Source organism: Poromitra crassiceps, assembly GCF_964638095.1.
Source record: "Poromitra crassiceps genome assembly, chromosome: 18".
Lineage (NCBI taxonomy): Eukaryota > Metazoa > Chordata > Actinopteri > Beryciformes > Melamphaidae > Poromitra > Poromitra crassiceps.
In genome coordinates this window covers 21977817-21998217 of record NC_139636.1, presented here as the reverse complement: position 1 = coordinate 21998217, position 20401 = coordinate 21977817, and the positions used below count along the sequence as shown (strand labels likewise).

At 44.2% G+C, this 20401-nt stretch overlaps 1 protein-coding gene across 1 annotated transcript in view; it reads left to right on the top strand.

The window, feature by feature from the left end:
- Window positions 1-1290: 1290 nt before the first annotated feature.
- Window positions 1291-20401, top strand: part of tspan33b (tetraspanin 33b) — a gene marked incomplete at both ends in the record, with an annotated part of 19409 nt that continues 298 nt past the window's right edge. The window contains 6 exons of the mRNA XM_083654767.1: window positions 1291-1386; window positions 12011-12068; window positions 12726-12853; window positions 14265-14339; window positions 19540-19635; window positions 20081-20209. Of these exons, the coding sequence (XP_083510893.1) occupies window positions 1291-1386; window positions 12011-12068; window positions 12726-12853; window positions 14265-14339; window positions 19540-19635; window positions 20081-20209 (582 nt within the window). The remainder of the gene's footprint in view (window positions 1387-12010; window positions 12069-12725; window positions 12854-14264; window positions 14340-19539; window positions 19636-20080; window positions 20210-20401) is intronic.

Genomic DNA, 20401 nt, shown 5'->3' with positions numbered 1-20401 from the left:
ACCCCCCCCCCCTTCCCTGGTCTTTTGTTTTGTTTTGTTTTTTTTGTACAGCATTTCACATTTGTTTCCTCATCCCCATCAGAAACCAATTTCATTCACCCCAAATTGGGAAAGTTTTGGTTTTGATGAGACAGTTTAGTCTGTCATCAACATGGCAAGCTGAGCCATGTGCCTCGCATAATGTTTCAACAGCTATCCGCTCTCAATCTGTCTGTTTTTAACTCCATAGCACCAAGTCTTTTTTCCCCGTCAGTCGTATTAGATACTGTTTTGACACAACTGCATACACAGTGTCTAAACAGCATGGTTAACCCCGCAGAAGGCTACGCTTCGTAGCATTTGTTCTTTTAAAACGTCAGAGCTCACATGTTTTAAAGTGTACCGTATTTAAATGTACCTCACCTCATTCCTATCTGAAGGAGACTGGATTGTTTGCTGAAGTTTTTTGGGGGGGCGAGAAGCACAGTGCTGTGATGATTAAATAAAATTCACTAATGGTAAGCTAAAAACTATTCCGAGATCGGAGGAAATGTTCAGAGCTGCACATCAGCTCCAGCCCCACATTTTTTGCCGGAAATGCTGAAATTCACTACATTTACATCGGCGGGAAGCACGCATGCAGGGATGAACTGCTGGACAATATCAGTAAACAATATACTGTAGATGTTCTCCTCTTAAGATTTGTCTTTGTCCAGCTTCTGTCAACCGCTTGTCTCTTGTCTTCTGATTTTGTAGATACAACAGTGTTTAAAGAGGCCCACTGGCTCTCTGAGGGGACTTATACACATTTTCTCAAATGGGGCACCAGCCTTTCAGAAGCTGTTATTGACATGATCCCAACTAGAGCGGTAGGCCTCTAGGACCTGCACACAGCAGCAAGATCTGGGAACTTTGAGGCGATGGAGACAGCGAGAGAGAGAGAGAGAGTGATAGCAGAGAGGGCAGTTTTAGAGAGAGAGAGAGAGAGAGAGAGAATGTCTACAAACCAGTGACAGGGCGACAATACTCCAAAGCTCTCGCGCCATTCAGCTGCAGTCAGGCCAGAGATATTTTTTGTGTAATCTGACTCGTGGGACAGTTCTGGGCCCTACCAGTGCTGCCTGGCAGGGTCGTGTCACAGCTCCATGGGCCCCCTTTTTTTAGCCGGGCCCGTAGCTCATCGCAAACTGAACCTCTTTTTACAGCTGCTGAGCCGCATGGTGGCCAAATATCTCTGGGGTGGGGCTGGAGCATTTCTGGAGTAAAAGTCACCGTAGCCGTGTGTCTCGGACTGTACTGAAGTAACCGACAATGGACAGGAAACTGAATCGGCACAGAGCAGAGACCTTCTCTTTCATCAACCCCTGGATCAGATATTTCCTCTTCTTCTTCAGCTTCTTGTTCTGGGTAAGTTGAGTTGCTGTTGAAGGGACTCTTCGTGTAGGCAGTAGCCAGAGAAACCAGAAACTGTGCTGCTGTCAGTCTGAGTGTAAGAAATCAGAGAGGTGTAGCTTTCCAGAAAGTGAGAGGGTAACACTTTACAATAACGTACACAAATAATGTAGTAGTTGTTTACTAGTAAACTAATCATTAACTAATAGTTCATGAGTAGCTAATGAATAATTTGTCATTAGTCAAGTACTAGTTAATCATAGTTAATGAGTAGGTAGTCATTAGTTAATGATTAGTATCTAAGTTCCTGAGTAGAGTAGTTAATCATTACTTAATGATTACTAAATGTCAGCTGGTGAATATACAGTAGTAGTTAATCATTAGTTACTGATTAGTCGGTCAATTCCTGAATAGATGGTTAAAGGGATACACCACTTTTTTGGAAGTTTAGCTCATTTGCCACATCCCCCCAACATAACCAAGATACACCATGCCTTACCGGCACTGTCCGCTCAGTTTACAGTGAGCTACAGTCGTGAAGTTAGTAATTATCGCCATAGAATGGAGGCTAATGGTACAAAAAATCTGCCAAAACACACATCTCACGGCGCCAAAATACATGCTGTGCTTCGGGTACTCACCACACGATGAAATGTTAATCCAAAATGCACATAATCTGTCTTTTTGGAAGGAAAAGAGGTCGGTGGCCATGTTTGGAAAGTAGTGCCGGCTACCTCTTTTCCTTCCAAAAAGACCAATTATGTGCATTTTGGATTAATATTTCATCATGTGGTGAGTACCCGAAGCACAGCATGTATTTTGGCGCAGTGAGATGTGTGTTTTGGCAGATTTTTAACAGCTGTACCATTAGCCTCCATTCTATGGCGATAATTACTAACTTCACGACTGTAGCTCACTGTAAACTGAGTGGACAGTGCCGGTAAGGCATGGTGTACCTTGGTTATGTGGGGGGGATGTGGCAAATGAGCTAAATTTCCAAAAAAGTGGTGTATCCCTTTAATGATTAGTAGCCTAAATGTGAGTTTGTGAATATATTCACCTTATTCTTTGCCCATTACAAGGACGCTTCTGCATGACGTCATTTTGTAACCGTCTTTCCTGTTTTAGACACGGAAGTAGATTACGCTTACCATAGGCGATATTTTTTTTTGGATGATGGCGAAGGCTGGAGGCACCCTCTCTGCCTGTGATTGGCCTAGCGTCAAACGTTCATCCAATCACATTCGCTTGGCTATCCTGCGTCTCTTTCTACAGTCTGTGGTCAGACAGACAGCAGTTTCGCTTGCTAGCATGCATGAAAGACACCACTGTGTGTTTATGTTTTTGATATATAGTCTGGTCTCTGGTTTATAATGCTGCCGCTACTCTTGGCAGTGCACGTATGTAGCCTACAGACAAATAAAAAAGAAAAGATAAAAGATTAATGAGAATTGATCAAGGGTTATATAAAAACAGTGTCAATGCCCATTTACTCATTCTAACACAAGAGTAACATGTATTTGAATTGAAATATGTATCAGTAGCCTATGTGGTGTTTGCCCAGCCCTTCATTGGGAAATGCAGCTTTATGGAGTGGGATCACGTGGAGATGGTCTTCAGAAACTTTGATGAGATTGACAGGAAGTAAACATTGTTTCAGATAGGCTACATGGTGTAGTTGTGGAAAAGTGTGTGTGAGTTTGGAAGAGGAGTGCACCACTAGGTGGAGACATTGTTGATTTCGTAGATGAAAAGTATGAGGAAAAATGTTAGTTCTCTACCTATTTTCACTGGTGAAAACTAGACTAAATGTTAGGGAGGGACGAATTGGGAAGAGAGATCCAATCAGAAGAGAAGAAGTTAAACATCTGTGTCTGTATTGCACATTCAATTCCAGAATAACAGATATCTTTACAATAAGTTTGGAAATTCTAATGAATAGTTACGGTTTTCTTTGACTAAGATGAGATGAAAATACTTAGATACTTAGTCGACGAAAACTTGACTAAATAAAATCAGGATGAGGTTGACTAAATATGATAAGAGCATAAGCGGATTATAGCTCACTCAGATAAACATGTGAATGTTGTGTGATTTGCAAAGGTTGTTGGTTCAATCCCAGCCTCAGGCAATTTCTTAAAAAGTACTCACATTATAAGCTGCAGCAGTGATCCTTCTTTATCATCACCAGTAGTTTGAACACTGATAGAAATAAGCTGATGAAGGACACTAGTCAGTCCCTGACTCTAGCTCAACTCACTGGTACAAATCTCACCTGTCTCACTCTTTATGCTCTGTGTAATTGTCAGTGTCAATACAGTATGTAGAAATCAGAAGGTTAACTCCCAGCAGCTCATAGCTCAGTTGGTTGAGCAGCTGTGTCACTGTCTCTACTTTCTGTCTGACAGGTAGACTTTTGGTTCGATTCCCGATGGAGGAGACATATTAAAGCAATGCCCTGTCTTTAACATCATCAGCGTAGCGCCTCCTACAGGCAGATACACAGAGCAACACAGCGCCTCCTACAAATCCACAGAAATGGACACTGTGGACAGACATGTAATATATACTGAGTCTAGAGCACTTTTTCAAAAAGTTATTTTTAAGCCTAGCGGCAGCCAGCGGGCAAACACAAGAAAGATGTATTTCCGATGTCAGTAAAATTTCAGCTCTCTGTGGTTGTCTATCTCATAACCCTCAGCTCATGTCTCTGCAGAGGTCAGGGGGGGAGAACATCCCCCCCCTTAGATCCAGGCAGTGCCAGCTGAACGGGAATCGAACCCACAACCTCTGGCCCCGGTGTCCCTGTGTGTATTATTCCTTCACACCACCAACTGCCCTTCACACTCACAGCTCTTCTCCGGGCGCTCTTGTCTCTTCCCTCTGCCTGTCATCATTCAAAACTGACTGAGGCTCGAACCCACGACCGCAAAAGTGGCTGAGGTCTCAACATTGCCAGGCAGCAAGCATACTCTCTGTGCCACCAAGTCAGACTGATTGAATAAGGCTTTCTCAGGGCTTTAAATGACTCTTTCCTCTGGCTGTCGACATTCAAAACTGACTGAGGATCGAACCCACAACCTCAAAAGTCACTGAGGCTCATACCCACAAGCTCCAAAGTGCTAGACAGCAATCCAACTCTCTGAGCTAGTGGGTCATAGTGATTAAGACTAGAAGATTAAAGTATAGTCTTTATGCATCTTAAAATATGTTTTGAAGGGACATTTTAAGTTGAATATGACTTGAATTATATTAATATGACGCAAGTTTCTATTCGCCTTGCACAGAAAACCTTTTACTTTTATACTTGAATACATTTCAGAGTCTATACTGTTTCCTTTTACTTGAGTAATTAAGTTGAATCAGTACTTCTGCTTTACCAGTCTTTTTTTTTTTACACAAATAACTGTACTTCTACTTAATCAGAGCAACAATGTGATTAAATTTGGAATGACAAGAAAAAATTACACATCTGTGCAATAGGCTAAGTAGGCCTAAATAACTCAGATATAGGGTTTGCAATTGTAACGTTCCATATAATGAAGTATCTCATGCTTGTTGATTTAATTATTGTTTTGCACCTGCTGCTCATGTTAAGACTGCATGATTCTCAGTTTCTAAATTCAAAGCTACTGCAATCATTTGGACCTTGATTTATCTTACATTGTTTCATGTAGGTGAATGGTAAAATAATCCATGGCCATTTTTCCATGTGTTTGCATACCATCAAGGTCCAATGTGTAAGATTCCTCCACAACAATACACAAACACAACACAAACACAAAGTCACAAAGGTTTGGTACAACTGTTGCTCAAAGATTGTTTAAATAATCAGACTGCATCCATCTTTAAGTCAGTGGGCCACACCTTATAGAATAACACTGTGTTTATCTCTATGGGATATAGACGGTATAGAGATAAGCACTGTGCCTATCTCTATGGGATTTAGATTGCATAGAGATGAACGGATGGTTATGATCTAACCCAGGTTTCCTGAGGGGAGACTTCTCTCCCTCATCAATTCCATTACTTAATCCAGCACAGCTCTTGTGGATTACCACTTTAAGACACTTAATTAGCACCACCTGGGTGTGATTGTTCAGGTGTGGCTGGTTGAACTTTTCACAGTGCACTATGAAAAGTTCGACCTGTCTGGTTTAACTTTTTACAGTGAGCTATTCAGCCAAACCTCTCTCTCTCTCTCTCTCTCTCTCTCTCTCTCTATATCTCTCACCCAATTTCAGCTCTCTTACCCAATTTCAGCTGTAAAGCAACATATATCTGTCAAAAAAGTATACAATGGCTGAAAATATCTTTTATAAATTATGGATGGAAGACAAAAAAGCACACGTTAAAGGAAAATAACAAAGAATGTGATGAAAGCACCTGACTTTAGTGTAAATATAATTTAACTTAATTTATTATTTATTGTTATTTAAAAAAAACAAGGATTATCTGCACTGTCAAAAATATTATTATTATTATTATTATTATTATTATTATTAGAAGTGCAATAAAAACTAAAAGAAGATTGTTACACCTATTTCCACTTTTATTCAAATACAAATAACTTTGCTGCCTCAAAAAAGACAGATGGAAGTTCAGTGTGTGCACATCACAGATTAGAACTCACAACCTCTCTCTCCGAAGGCAGCTGACACACACAGTGAACCACAAAGGCACTGCCACTGATACTGTCTTTCTATCTGTATGACTTTTAAAGTGGCTGGCTATAGGTCAAAAGGATATATTTTAGCTTTTAGTCAATTTAGAAATAGTTAAGTAGGTAATCTGTGGGCACTTTCTTCTCTTTCCTCTGGCTGTCCATTCAAAACTGACTGAGACTCGAACCCACGACCTCAAAAGCCAATACTGCTGGGCAGCAAGCTAAACCTCTGTGACACCAGGTCTGACCTCTTAAAACTGGTTTTCTCAGTGGTTTTCACTCTTTCCTCTGGCTGTTGCCATTCAAAAGTGACTGAGGGGTGGGCTGACTGTCTGTAGGAGGCGCTCTGTCAGCCAGTGTGTTTCCAGCCATGTTAAAGAGATGGGAGACCGGTTTGCGGAACAACATTTCTCCTCCATCGGGAACCGACACTCAGCCTTCATGCAGAGACAGAGAAACAGCTGATCATCTCGCTGAGCTGTTCCTCAGTGTGGGTGTTAGCATCTGATTTCTCCAAGTTTTCAGACTGTTGTGTCAATAAACTCAATTAAGAGGCATATTTTAGCTGGCATTGCGTTTTTTTGTAGGCTATTATATTTTATTTCATATATCATACATGTACATTGTCAATTGAATGCTTTATTTTACAAAACTTGTAGTTTCAACTACTTGATATGGTGAAGTAGTTGGTAGCTTCCTAAGCTATGCTTTCAAAGTAGCTTCCCCAATAGACCCTTCTCACGGGGGCCATTTTGTGTCGAAAAGGCAGGGTAAACACAGCCATGGCCGTAACTATCTATGAGGACGGGGGGGTCCGGACCTCCCCTAATATTTCAGAGAAAAAAATAAAACAATCTGCATGGAAAAGCATGAAAAACACGGGATCGCTTTTATTTTGAAACGAAAGGCAGGTCAGGCAGGAAGTCATCTGACGCCGCGTCCGCGGTAACTTGATTCCGAGAGAGCAGCAGCATGGTGGTGAGTGATGACTGTCTGTCTGCCTGCGAGATAATTGAAGGTGAGCGAGCTGCGAGACAGTGAGCGAAGTGAACGACAGACAGTGAGTGACACTGACAGATTTTTTAGCAACAACCAAGAAAGTAAGTGTCTAGTCTGTCTCTTAAGTAATGTTACCTGTGTGACACGTTGGGATGCTACTGGCTAATCATGCATGATGCCAATTGCCAAGCTCCCGAAGTCAGGTATGCAGGTGGCTATATGCATGGTTTCAGTTTCATGACCCAATAAGTAACAAAAAGAGGTGGTGTAAACTGTAAAGTTAAAAACAACATAATATATTTTATTTTATTTTTCAATCGTTCCTATCAGGAATAAATAAATGTCCCTCTGTATGTTTTTTTTATTATCGATGATGACTTTGTGTGTTGTGTACGGCTTGGGTTGTGTACCTGTGTTTGTAGGTGTCATTTTGATATGAATTTGGCTAAAACAGTTTGTGTTTGTTAGTTACAATTATGTTGACAGGAGAGCTGAGCAGGTGGTGACATGAAAGAGAATATACTGAATAATGACATCACAACAGTATAATCCTAATGTTGATTTAAAATGATATATTACTCTAAATATGGCTAAAAAAGGGGGAAAAAAACCCTCAAATTTTTTTCGCCTCCCCTTGCTGGACCTCCCCTATTTCGGAACCCTGGTTACGGCCCTGAACACAGCTGCAAGCAAAACACTAATGAGGGTTTCCAACTTCCATGATTGGAATTTGGAAACCCTCATTAGTGTTTTGCTTGCACCTGTGTTTATTCTGCCTTTTCGACACAAAATGGCCCCCGTGAAAAGGGTCTATGCTGGTTTAATGGGTACTCAGGAACTTAGATACTAATGACTGCCTGCCTACTCATTAACTATGATTAACTAGTGATTGACTAATGACGAATTATTCATTAACTACCCATTAACTATTAGTTAATGATTTTTTTTACTAGTAACTACTACATTATTTGTGTACGTTATTGTAAAGTGTTACCAGAGAGGGAAATATTTGCTCTGAAGCAAAGGGGGTATAGAAACAAATATAATGGCAAAAGAAAATAGCCTATGAATAATAGATTGAGAAATACAAATCATATACAGTAGTATATCCAAAGCTGTAAACAGTAGGAGCACCCCAGCCTCCCCGCTGCTACCTGCAGTATGATTTACAATAGTAATACATGTGCATTCAGACTGCCCATACATCAGTGTAGCACGTGTTGAATGGTGCATTGGTGATAGCCTGGGAAGCTGATGAATCTGCCTGCACATGTTTGATTTGTGTTGCCAGATGCTCATTCACATTTGTGAATTGCTCTGGCGATGTCAGGCCAGTGCTGGCTCACGTTGAATCCAACACCTGGCAACCCTGTAGCTTTGCTGGTGGTAATCAAGTCCGGATGCATTCTTTGACAAATACTGCAACTTCAAAGACATTAACTACTGTATGGACAACAGTTGGGATGCAGTGAATGTGCTGTCTCCCTGCCACTGTTGTCGCCAAGTCACTATATTTCAAGCCCAAGTCTGAGTCACCAAAGAAGAGTTTGAGTCGAGTCCCCATTACCTGACTCTGAGTCCAGAGGCAGTGCCCGGAATCCACATGTGGGAACTACACGTGTCTGTCCTTGCACGAAATTGAATGTCACGGTATTAATCAATGTCTTATACGGTATTAATCAATATCTTATGCCAAATTATTAGGGCCTATTAAAAAAAGAAAAAAAAATCCAAGTCCTCGTCTCCAACTTCAGAGTACAAATGCATGAAAGCACAAGTCCAAGACCAAGTCTGAGTCATCAGTGCTCAAGTCCATGGCCAAGTCTGAGTCATCAGTGCTCAAGTCCATGTCAAGTCACGAGTCCTGAAAATGAGTCCAAGACTCGAGTCGGAGTCCAGGACTGGAGTACGACAACAGCGCTCCCCCTCACTGTTTCATAACAGCTGCATGGTGCCGATGTGAAGTCCTTGTTGAATATTGTGGGTGTGAAGTGAAGCTCTTCCCAAAACACATGAGCTCCACAGTTGGCTGTTGTCCTGAGTGGGGGGCCACGCCAAAACTGGGATTGTTAGCGAAGGTGACATAAAAGGACGGGAGACACTTTCATCAAGCCTCTGTCCCTAATCACCATCGCTCGGCTCGGTGGCTTTCACCCCCACACATGAACACACACACACACACACACCCTCACACACACACGCACACACACCCTCACACACACGCACCCACACACCCTCACACACACAAACACACCCTCACACACACGCACCCACACACACACACACACACACACACACACACACACACACACACACACACACACACACACACACACAGTAGACAGTACACATACAGTACATACACACAGTTAGACTATTGACTCACTCACTCTCTTACTACAGACACCAGGTTCAGCTCATGGATCCTATCTAGAGCTCCAAGACGTCCCTACACCTCTGTCACATCCCCGTCCATCCAATCCTACACAAACACAGTGAGGGACACCTGTGCAGAGACCAGTGTTCTGCTCTTACTGCTGCGCATGGCTGAAGCAGGCAGGCTCAGAAGTGAACACTGGAGTCATAATCCATCAGGCCTTTGTCCACCCTTTGTCCAGCTGGCTGTCCCGTCCCCACCACCATGTCCCCACATCTCAGCTCACATGGCTCTGCCTAACCCCTCCCTGCATGTCCACCCTGTCCTCACAGCTCAGTTCAGCTGGCTCTCCCCTCCCTGCATGTCCACCCTGTCTCCACAGCTCAGTTCAGCTGACTCTCCCTTCCCCTCCCTGCATGTCCACCCTGTCCCCACAGTTCAGTTCAGTTCAGTTCAGCTGGCTCTCCCTTCCCTGCATGTCCACCCTGTCCCCACAGCTCAGTTCAGCTGGCTCTCCCCTCCCCGCATGTCCACCATGTCCCCATAGCTCAGTTCAGCTGGCTCTCCCTTCCCCCCATGTCCACCCTGTCCCCACAGCTCAGTTCAGCTGGCTCTCCCCTCCCCGCATGTCCACCATGTCCCCATAGCTCAGTTCAGCTGGCTCTCCCTTCCCCGCATGTCCACCCTGTCCCCACAGCTCAGTTCAGCTGGCTGTCCTCTGTCCACCCTGTCCCCACAGCTCAGTTCAGCTGGCTGTCCTCTGTCCACCCTGTCCCCACAGTTCAGTTCAGCTGGCTCTCCCCTCCCCGCATGTCCACCCTGTCCCCACAGCTCAGTTCAGCTGGCTGTCCTCTATCCACCCTGTCCCCACAGTTCAGTTCAGCTGGCTCTCCCCTCCCCACATGTCCACCCTGTCCCCACAGCTCAGTTCAGCTGGCTCTCCCCTACCTGCATGTCCACCCTGTCCCCACAGTTCAGTTAAGCTGGCTCTCCCCTCCCCTCCCTGCATGTCCACCCTGTCCCCACAGCTCAGTTCAGCTGGCTGTCCTCTGTCCACCCTGTCCCCACAGTTCAGTTCAGCTGGCTCTCCAATCCCCTCCCCTCCCCACATGCACAATCCACCAACAGAAGCCAGATTCATCCCTTTGAAAAGCCTGAAAAACACAGCTGGATATATTCACTGTGCGTCCGCTCCACTGCGACTGCACTCGCATTTGAAAACACGTTATCGATGTGCTGTGTTTTGTCAAGCTATTGCTTTGTCATGCCAACAGTGTATTGATTCAAACAACAATTGACTTTCTCCGTAGCGTGCCATGGACAAGTCTGATCGTTCTCTTTCACAGCAAATTAGACCATGGATCCTCTTGCACTCCAAAAGATCCAGAACAGACATTTGAAGCTTGATAGACAGACTCTGAGTAGTAAGAAAGAAACAGAACAGACACGTTTACCCAAACTGAACAAAATGCACATCAATGCACAATTGCATGCACGCACAGTCACACACAACTGCCAAAAATCCAAGCCATGCAGATGGTTGACAAAAAAGGGGCAAAAGAGGGCAAGTTACCTGCAGTACATTCTCACCCCTTTTACACCTGGTTTTTAAATGTGAGTTGTATCCAGATACGTTATCTGGATAAGGAAAAATGCATGCTAATGCATGGTGTGTAAATGCACCGTGATCAGGATGTGATCAGATCTGCCTGATCACATCTGGAGGTAGTCTGGCTCACAGTCCAGATCTCTTTCAACCCAATTAAACCTGGTTTTTAAATGCGACCATTATCCAGATAACGTATCTGGATACAGGTCACATTTAAAAACCAGGTGTAAAGGGGTACATGATCTCTTAACGGGTCCAATGCACACTTGTTTGGAGGGGAAATAGTTTAGAAAGGCGGAAACTGATCTCCCCTCCAAACAATCTGTTAAGAGACCATTTTGCCCATTTTTTGTAACCCCCTATCCACCCCCCCCCCCCCCCCCCCCCACACACACACACACACACACACACACACACAGCACCTTGTATACCAATGGACGAACACACCGAATATACCAGCTTATTCACTGTTTCCATGGAAGTGGTTATTTAAGGTGAGACAAACAATCATGGATGGAAAATTCGTGTTGACAATCAAATCAACAGGACAGGAGGCTCCACCCAGGATATATCTGGTTACATCATCACCATCTCATAACAACTAATCAACAACCGCTCAAAGAGCCACCTCAAACACCTACTCTCTCTCTCTCTCTCTCTCTCTCTCTCTCTCTCTCTCTCTCTCTGCATCTGTCTTCTCTCTGCCTGCCTCTGCATTTCATCCCACTGAAAAAAGAAGAGTTCTCTAAAGCAGGCTTTCAACAATAATCAGAGGGGGGAGACACTCGGGAAAGGCTGGGCAGAGAGGAACCATGGTTTTCTAACCAAGGTCAGGTTGTATTTAGCAGAGAGCTTAAGATAGACAATACATGTCATGTTCACCACTGCAGACAGGAGTATTGACTTCTGAAGGTTATTCTCATGAGGGTGTACTACTCAAATGGAAAATCAGAACAATATCCTTTTATTTTTATTCTCCCCCCCCCAGGTTTTCTCCTTGTTGATCGTTGCGATAGGGGTGTACGCTAAGGTCCAGAAAGCAACAGGTACGTACTTTCTCCAGGTACACTTTGCAAACTCTCGTCTTGTCTTGACAGTTGGAACAGATGTTTTCTGAAACTGTGAGGAACTGCCATCACAGATCACAGCTCCTATAGCTGTGTGGGTGTGAGTGTGTGAGATGAGCCTTTTTATAGTTGCTCACCTTGAGCCACGCCTCGTAAACACGTCGTCAACACATTTAAAATGAGCGGGTCAGTGAGTTTAAGGACTACATTGTTTGATGCTGTCATTATAGTCACTTTAGTTGTATGCAGAGGTCAATAAGGACCCATAGTGTTATTGATATGGACACGAAGTACATGTTGCACTGCAGAGGACAAAAGGTTGAGCTCATCCCACTTATTGTGTATCGCACTCGCTACTCCACAACAGATTCTTATTATGTATCGTACTCTCTACTCCACAACAGATAGGCCCTTTTCACGGGGGCCACTTTGTGTTGAAAAGGCAGGATAAACACAGGTGCAAGCAAAACACTAATGAGGGTTTCCAACTTCCAATCGTGGAAGATGGAAACCCTCTTTAGTGTTTTGCTTGCACCTGTGTTTATCCTGCCTTTGTTGACACAAAGTGACCCCCGTGAGAAGGGTCTATTCTTATTATGTACTTATTATTGTACTCTCTACTCCACAACTCGTCAGACACGGTGCGGGACACGTTCCTGATCGACCCGGCCATCATCCTAATTGTGGTGGGGGTGGTCATGTTCTTCATCACTTTCTGCGGCTGCATCGGAGCTCTCCGAGAGAACATCCACCTCCTCAAGACAGTAGGCTAACAGACACATTACTAACACTGCGCTTTAGTTGCCTTCTCATAAAGTACCTCAAATTACTCCAAATCCAAATCTCATATTGTACGGAAGAGGAGTAGTACAGTACTGAGCCCCTAAAATGACATGGGCAAAACTATCTCGTGAGCACGTGAAACTATCTCGTGAGCACGAGATAGTTTCTGTTGCGCACGCGATACTTTCTGGTGTGCACCCAATACTTTCTGGTATACTAAAGATTTTTTAGTATTGCGTGCGCACCAGAAAGTATCTCGTTTTTTGCCTCACTAAAAATGAAAGGGCCAGGAATATATACATATATATTTAATTTATTTTACCATTACTGTTGAACCAGAACCCCCTTTGACAGGACTGCTCCTTTTTCTTTTGTCCTGATCGCTTTGAAGGCACCATAGACCGTGAAGTCAGCCAGAATCCCACTAACTGTACTTCTTGACAAGACGCTGCCTCTGATTGGCTTGCCCTGAGATACTTACCATAAACTTAACCAATCTTTGCGCAAGACACACAGCAGATGCTGTCTCTGATTGGCTTGCCCTGAGATTCTTACCCTAACCTTAACCAATCCTAGTCAAGTCTTTACTGTTTATTATCTTATAAAACAAAACCCCGAAGAACCCAGATTTGGGTTCTATAACATAACAAAACTATAACATTGAATGTATTGGGTGTCAATAAACTCATTTGAGAGGCATATTTTTGCTGGCATTGCGCTTTTTTGTAGGCTATTATATTTTATTTCATATATCACACATGTACATTGCCAATTTAATGCTTTGTTTTACGAAGTAGTTTGAACTACTTTTTCTGCGTAGCTTGTAGTTTCCTAAACTACATTTCTCCCAGGGTAGCTTTGCTGTAGTTTCAACTACTTCCATGGTGAAGTAGTTGGTAGCTTCCTAAGCTATACTTTCAAAGTAGCTTCCCCAACGCTGAATATAGATCTCTTTCTTATCAAGTTTTTTTTTACAGCAAGGAGTTTCACTGGCAGGACATAACGCATGGGAGGATCCCACTATTCCCCCCAGTTCCCCTCCCCCCGAACAGCAGCCTCGACCGACCAGAGGAGGCACTAGTGCAGCGACCAGGACAAAGCCTTAATCCGGCTTTCCACTTGCAGACATGGCCAATTGTGCCTGTATGGACGCCTGGCCAAGCTGAAGGTAACACGGGTGCTCGAACCTGCGACCCTCGTGTTGGTAGGCACTAGGCAGGGAATCTACCACTGTTCCATATAAATCTCATGTGTAGCCTACTACTAACAAATCTGAGAGTTGGTTATGATGCTGCCTGTATGGTGTACTGTGTGTGTATGCGTGTGCACATATTGTACTGTACATACATAGTTGTATGTCTATTAACATGTATCTCCTCTCTGTCTCTCTAGTTCTCCTTCAGTCTGACACTGGTCTTCCTCACCCAGCTGGCCATAGCAGTTCTGGGCTTCTTTTACTCGGATCAGGTATTGTTGCATTTATCGACTATTCCGCACTCTCGATACTAGTTTACTGATTCAATAGTAATTTGCTGCATTGCCATCAATAATGTGAAGGCAGCAATGTGAAAATAAAGTGAAGTGCAGCAAATTGGTATGCAGGCAGAATTTCCATCATTCCGAATCAGTCTCCAGTTCTCTTCCACAGTGAACTACACCATCGACCTGAGCTCCACTGAGTTTGTGATATATCTTCCTTTCTTTGGGGGAAGGGGGGGTGTAAACTGTGTCATTACACAGACACAATTTAAATAAACCTTTGCCTTGTCTATGTCTAAGCAATGTTTAACTTTTGAAGGAGTCTACTTCAGTATAAAATCAGTGTGTTTGTCTGAGCCATGAATTCTGTCAACAGCCAATCAGATTCCTTTGTTTCACTCTCTCCTTAATTCAAATTCTGTCAACAGTCAATCAGATTCCTTTGTTTCACTCTCTCCTTAATTCAAATTCTGTCAACAGTCAATCAGATTCCTTTGTTTCACTCTCTCCTTAATTCGAATTGTGTCAACAGCCAATCGGATTGCTTTGTTTCACTCTCTCCTTAATTCAAATTTGATCGACAGCCAATCAGATTCCTTTGTTTCACTTTCCTTAATTCGAATTCGGTCAACAGCCAACCAGATTATTTTGTTTCACTCTCTTCTTAATTTGAATTCTGTCAACAGCCAATCAGATTCCTTTGTTTCACTCTCCTAATGCTGCCTACACACTAGAGGATTTTCAAATCTTAACCGATTTTAAAAACATGAGAGACCACAGACATAAGGACAATTTCATCAGATTTTAACATTAAAATCGCCTGAACGCACACACTAGACGATTCGGCCAGACTGCGAGACCACACACCAGCCGTTTGAAGTACAGACTCAAAGCGATTCCAGCAACTAGACTGTAGGCTATTTATATCCCACAAAACCGCAATTTTTTCCCACAGACAACAGCAGATAGCTCTCTAAACATGCACCGAGCGGCGGGTCTACTTCAAGCAGGCGGACACCCTCGCAAAATGAGCTAAAACAACGTCCTGTCTGAGAGCTCATATTACAGCATATCCGCTCGCTTGAAGCAAACAAACCGCTCCGCTCGGCACATGTTTGGAGAGCCATCCGCCGCTGTCCGTGTCCACCCTGTTTTAAGCTGCTGTGAGGATGCTGGGGAGAGAGGAGCTACATGGCACTGCTGTTGCTCATTTGTTGTGAGCGCTGCATTAACATCCGGGTATGACACGTCGACGCGTCCCGGTCTGCTCGCTCTCATTGGCTATTGCGGGTTCCGTCAGGAGACAGCCATCGTAAATATCAAACATGTTTGATATGCCCGATTCGAGATCGGGCAGGCTCCGATTCAATCAATAATTTATGGACACCAGACACTTGACAATTATTTTGACAAAAAAATCGGTTGAGACTAGCCTCGAATCGGGCCACGCCCCCCCGAGGGGAGTCGGGCATTAAATCGGGCATTTTATCCTCTAGTGTGAGGGAAGCATTAATTCGAATTCTGTCAACAGCCAATCAGATTCCTTTGTTTGTCAGCATCCAATCAAATTCCTTTGTTTCACTCTCTCCTTAATTCAAATTCTGTCAGCAGCCAATCAAATTCATTTGTATCACTCTCTCCTTAATTCGAATTCTGTCAGCAGCCTGGCTCTCTTATGGGTTACGCCCACTGACGCCAAACTCAATCCAAAAACCTGTCCGTTTTACTGGTGTCTTGCTTGTCACTAAGTGCGCCCGACTGCTATAACATGACTTTAGACCTGCTATGAATCAGTGGGGTATTTTCTAATATTCGGGCTAAAAACCGAAGCTCAGACCACGTACGTGTCTTGTTTATTTACAAAATTCACATCTGCGCTCATTATTTTGAATGGCGAGTTAGCCCCCAGTTCCGTGGTCTCGTGCTGCCCCCCTTGCTCCCGTGACGCTACCAGGCTACCTACGTATGTAGCCATGTAGCCATGCAGACAATGTAGCCATGTAGCCATGCAGACAATGTAGCCGTGTATCATAGGCTATTGACAGGAGAGGAAAAAAACAAACAAAACAAAATATGTCAAAATCATTGGTCAAAATACACAATTAAGTGACATGTAGGCAAGCAGGCAGACAAAAGCTAATGGTTAATGTATGTTCACACACCTGATTATCTTTTAACCATGTGCTTGTGTGAGCAACAAGCACCCATAGTTCTGTTTCAACACGTGGGTGGATGTATGTGTGGATTTAAGTGTGGAGTGTGTCAGAGCGCCCCCTACATGAGCCTATGATTGACTGGCAGACTGTGGGGAAGGGAAGGGAAGGGAAGGCTCCCCCCCTCTAGCATCCACTTATCCCCTGCAGTACCTTCCATTAGTGCTCCGCGGAGAATAAAACGACAACAGCTAGCGGTGGCAGCGTTCCCTGACACCGGCGTCTGGTGGCGAGGTGCCGGCTGCTGCCAGATGATATACCTCTCCTCCTCCTGTACTGCTCCCTCCCCTCTCCCTTGTGTTCTCTGTCAGCGTCCGTGCTGCCTGCTGCTAAACAGGGCAGTTTAACAACCCTCCCAGCATCCTTCCTCGCTAAATGATTCAAATGCTTCGGCACTTCAAAGTGGAACCAAATGTTCCATTTCAACAGATCCCTTCAAGGAGACTCTGCCGCTAATGACACGGGGAGGGCTGTGACGGAAGGCACTGAGGCCCATGAGCACGGCATGCCGAGTGGAGAGGCAGCGGAAGAGAGTGAGAGTCGAGACAGAGAGGGAGATAGTGAGAGAGAGGGGAAGATAGTGAGAGAGGGCGAGAGAGAGAGAGACAGACAGACAGAGTGTCACTGGCAAAACCTTTTGCATGAATAAGGAGAATTTCGTTTTTTTTTAACCTGGACCCCTCTCCTCACATTAATTATGATCTGACGACTCACCCAGGGATCTCCGCAGCGTTTCTGGCCGTCCTACGCGTTGTTTTGAGATCAATCCTCTCCAATCCAGTCGTAAAATAGAGCTCCGTGGGGGCCAAGTGGCAGCCTGTCTTTCCTGCATCTAAATGGCCAGTTTTATTCCCGTTTTCGCCACATATCGTCATAATCTCATCCCTCAACAACCACCAGACTGATATTTCCCCCCCGGGCTGTTGACTGGAGTCTCCCAGTCCCAGGGATCAAATTACCTCATTCGTGATCTCGGTCACCAAGTCTCGTCAAGTCCCGCGATACTTTCCTGCCGGCTGGCCAACTGGGTAATGATGAGGTAATTTGATCCCTGGGAGACTCCAGTCAACAGCCCGGGGGGAAATATCAGTCTGGTGGTTGTTGAGGGATGAGTATTATGACGATATGTGGCGAAAACGGGAATAAAACTGGCCATTTAGATGCGGGAAAGACAGGCTGCCACTTGGCCCCCACGGAGCTCTATTTTACGACTGGATTGGAGAGGATTGATCTCAAAACAACGCGTAGGACGGCCAGAAATGCTGCGGAGATCCCTGGGTGAGTCGTCAGATCATAATTAATGTGAGGAGAGGGGTCCAGGTTAAAAAAAACGAAATTCTCCTTTAAGACTAATTCATGATGGAAAAAATAGATTTACAGTATACTGTAGGCCTATATACATATAGGCTATACATCGCCCTCAGAACGCTCATCGAACTTCATTTCAAGTTCAATCACATTTTCAGTCAGTTCATTAGCTTGCTTGTGGCAAGGGGGAAAAACGTAGGTACAAAGTTATACACTGCCAAATGTAATGGGGGACTCTCCCTGCCTAGGTTAGATTGTTACCACTGTTCATCCTCACTTGCACAGCTGTCAAACAGTAACTTACCCCCTCACAGAGCCACTGCCTGGGTGGAAATTGAAAAAGGGATACTTCATCTCTTTCGGATTGAAACATTTGTGACACAGGCAGGTTGGTCTTTGCCGGCTCATAACCCGTGTTAGGGTCCTCTAGGGAAAGTTGTAAAATGGCACACAGATACACTAACAGTAACCCCCCCTTTGATTATCTTAAACAAAATCATAATCTGGCAAATATGGATTTCTATAAATATCTCCAGCTCAGGTATTGTCCCCTCTCAGTTCTCAGATCTGGCCCTGACCCAAACACTGAAATCCAAAGCCTACTACAGCATCTCAGCCTTAAAAAAAGGTGGTGCATCAATTTGATATAACCTCATCAGAGATGCCAATATTTGATGGTCTTCAACTGGTTTGGGAGAGAGATGTACTATATGAGTATGAGGTACTACATATTGAACAACAGCAGTGGAACGAAATCATATCAAGCTGGCACACCCCTGCCCGAGAAGTCCAGACGCAATTCACCAACTACAAAATCCCTAACTGATGCTACTGGATCAAATCTGAAGTCTGTAAAGCCATGCCTCCCTTGGTTTTTTGTCATAAAATGTTTTAAAAATGAATATGTATGAAACCCATACAGTACCTTCTATGAATGCTGAAAGGGTGGCAGTGACACGGGAGATTACTAAATTGATAAAATGGACCTTATCCGATTATAAATGCTGAGAGCTGAGAGAATATAGTAATACACAATGTTCAAATCTGAATCAAACCTATTTATATTTATATATTCCACATTATACCATTAAAGCAAAAATATTTCAACTACCACCAACTAAAAAAGAGGTTTGTTTATTCAACATGCTGTCGAGCCAATGAGAAATTACCACATTGCAGCTGAAAATCACTTTAAAACTTTGTGTGTGTTCATAATATGCACTGTGTGTGTATAATAGTATACACTCAGATCTGTGTGTGTGTGTGTGTGTGTGTGTGTGTGTGTGAGAGAGAGAGAGAGAGAGAGAGAGAGAGAGAGAGAGAAAGAGAGAGAGGGAGAGAGAGAGAGAAAGAGAGAGAGAGAGAGAGAGAGAGAGAGAGAGAGAGAGAAAGAGAGAGAGAGAGAGAGAGAAAGAGAGAGAGAGAGAGGTGTGGGATGTAGTGTTTGATCTCCAAGGAGTGAATGATGTCATCATCACCCTATATCATGTTATCACAGTGCATTAGGAGCTGCTGAGCCTGGCTGTCTTGTAAAGATGAGTCCCACTAGATGTTCATCTCATACTTAGAAGAAGATATTCCATGTCCCACTCACACATGATACTATAGCATGTCATTATACGCTGTGTGTGTGTGTGTGTGTCTCTCTCCTCTCTCTCTTGTCTTAGACTCGAGATGCTTTGGGGAAGTTTGTGAAGAAGGCCATCGTGCACTACAGGGACGACTTGGATCTGCAGAACCTGATGGATTACATTCAGAAAGAGGTGCTACGCTCCATTGCGCTCCGGTGTGCTCGTTTCTGTGCTGTCGCGGCTAACCACATCACACACACACACACACACACACACACACACACACACACACACACTCCAGGGTGATCATGGCTAGCGCTTCTTTATCAAACATGTCAGAGCAGCAAAGCAGGAAAAGCACACAGAGCGGTGAGCCTTCTGTACGTTGTGTTGACCTCAGCGAGGGTTTTCCACATGACAGACTCAGAGCCACACACAGTTCCTGCGCTCTGCGGGTCTCCTCACGTGGTGCTCCTCTTCCATCTGCACATACTGGCACATTTCTGAGCCTGGACTTCCCCCCGGGAGAAGCCCAGACTGGCAGAATGTACAGTGCAGTACAGTGCAACACCGTGTTTCTAAATATATACATGCTCTTCTCTCTCGCTCTTTCTCTCTGGGTCTCTCTGTCTCTCAGTTCAAGTGTTGTGGGTGGAACAACTACACAGACTGGTCGTGGAACCTCTACTTTAATTGTACGCAGGGGAACCCCAGTTCAGAGCGCTGTGCTGTACCTTACTCCTGCTGCACCCCTGTTGCTGGAGAGGTGGGTCCTCCTCTGCACAGTTTATGCACACACACACACACACACACAATATGGAACCTACATGCATAAAACGTGACATGTGCAGATAAGACTACATGTGAGCCCACAGATACTGCATATGTACATACTGTACATACGCATGTATGCATGTCATGTATGCATGGTTGCACATGGTTGCACTCCCACACAGAC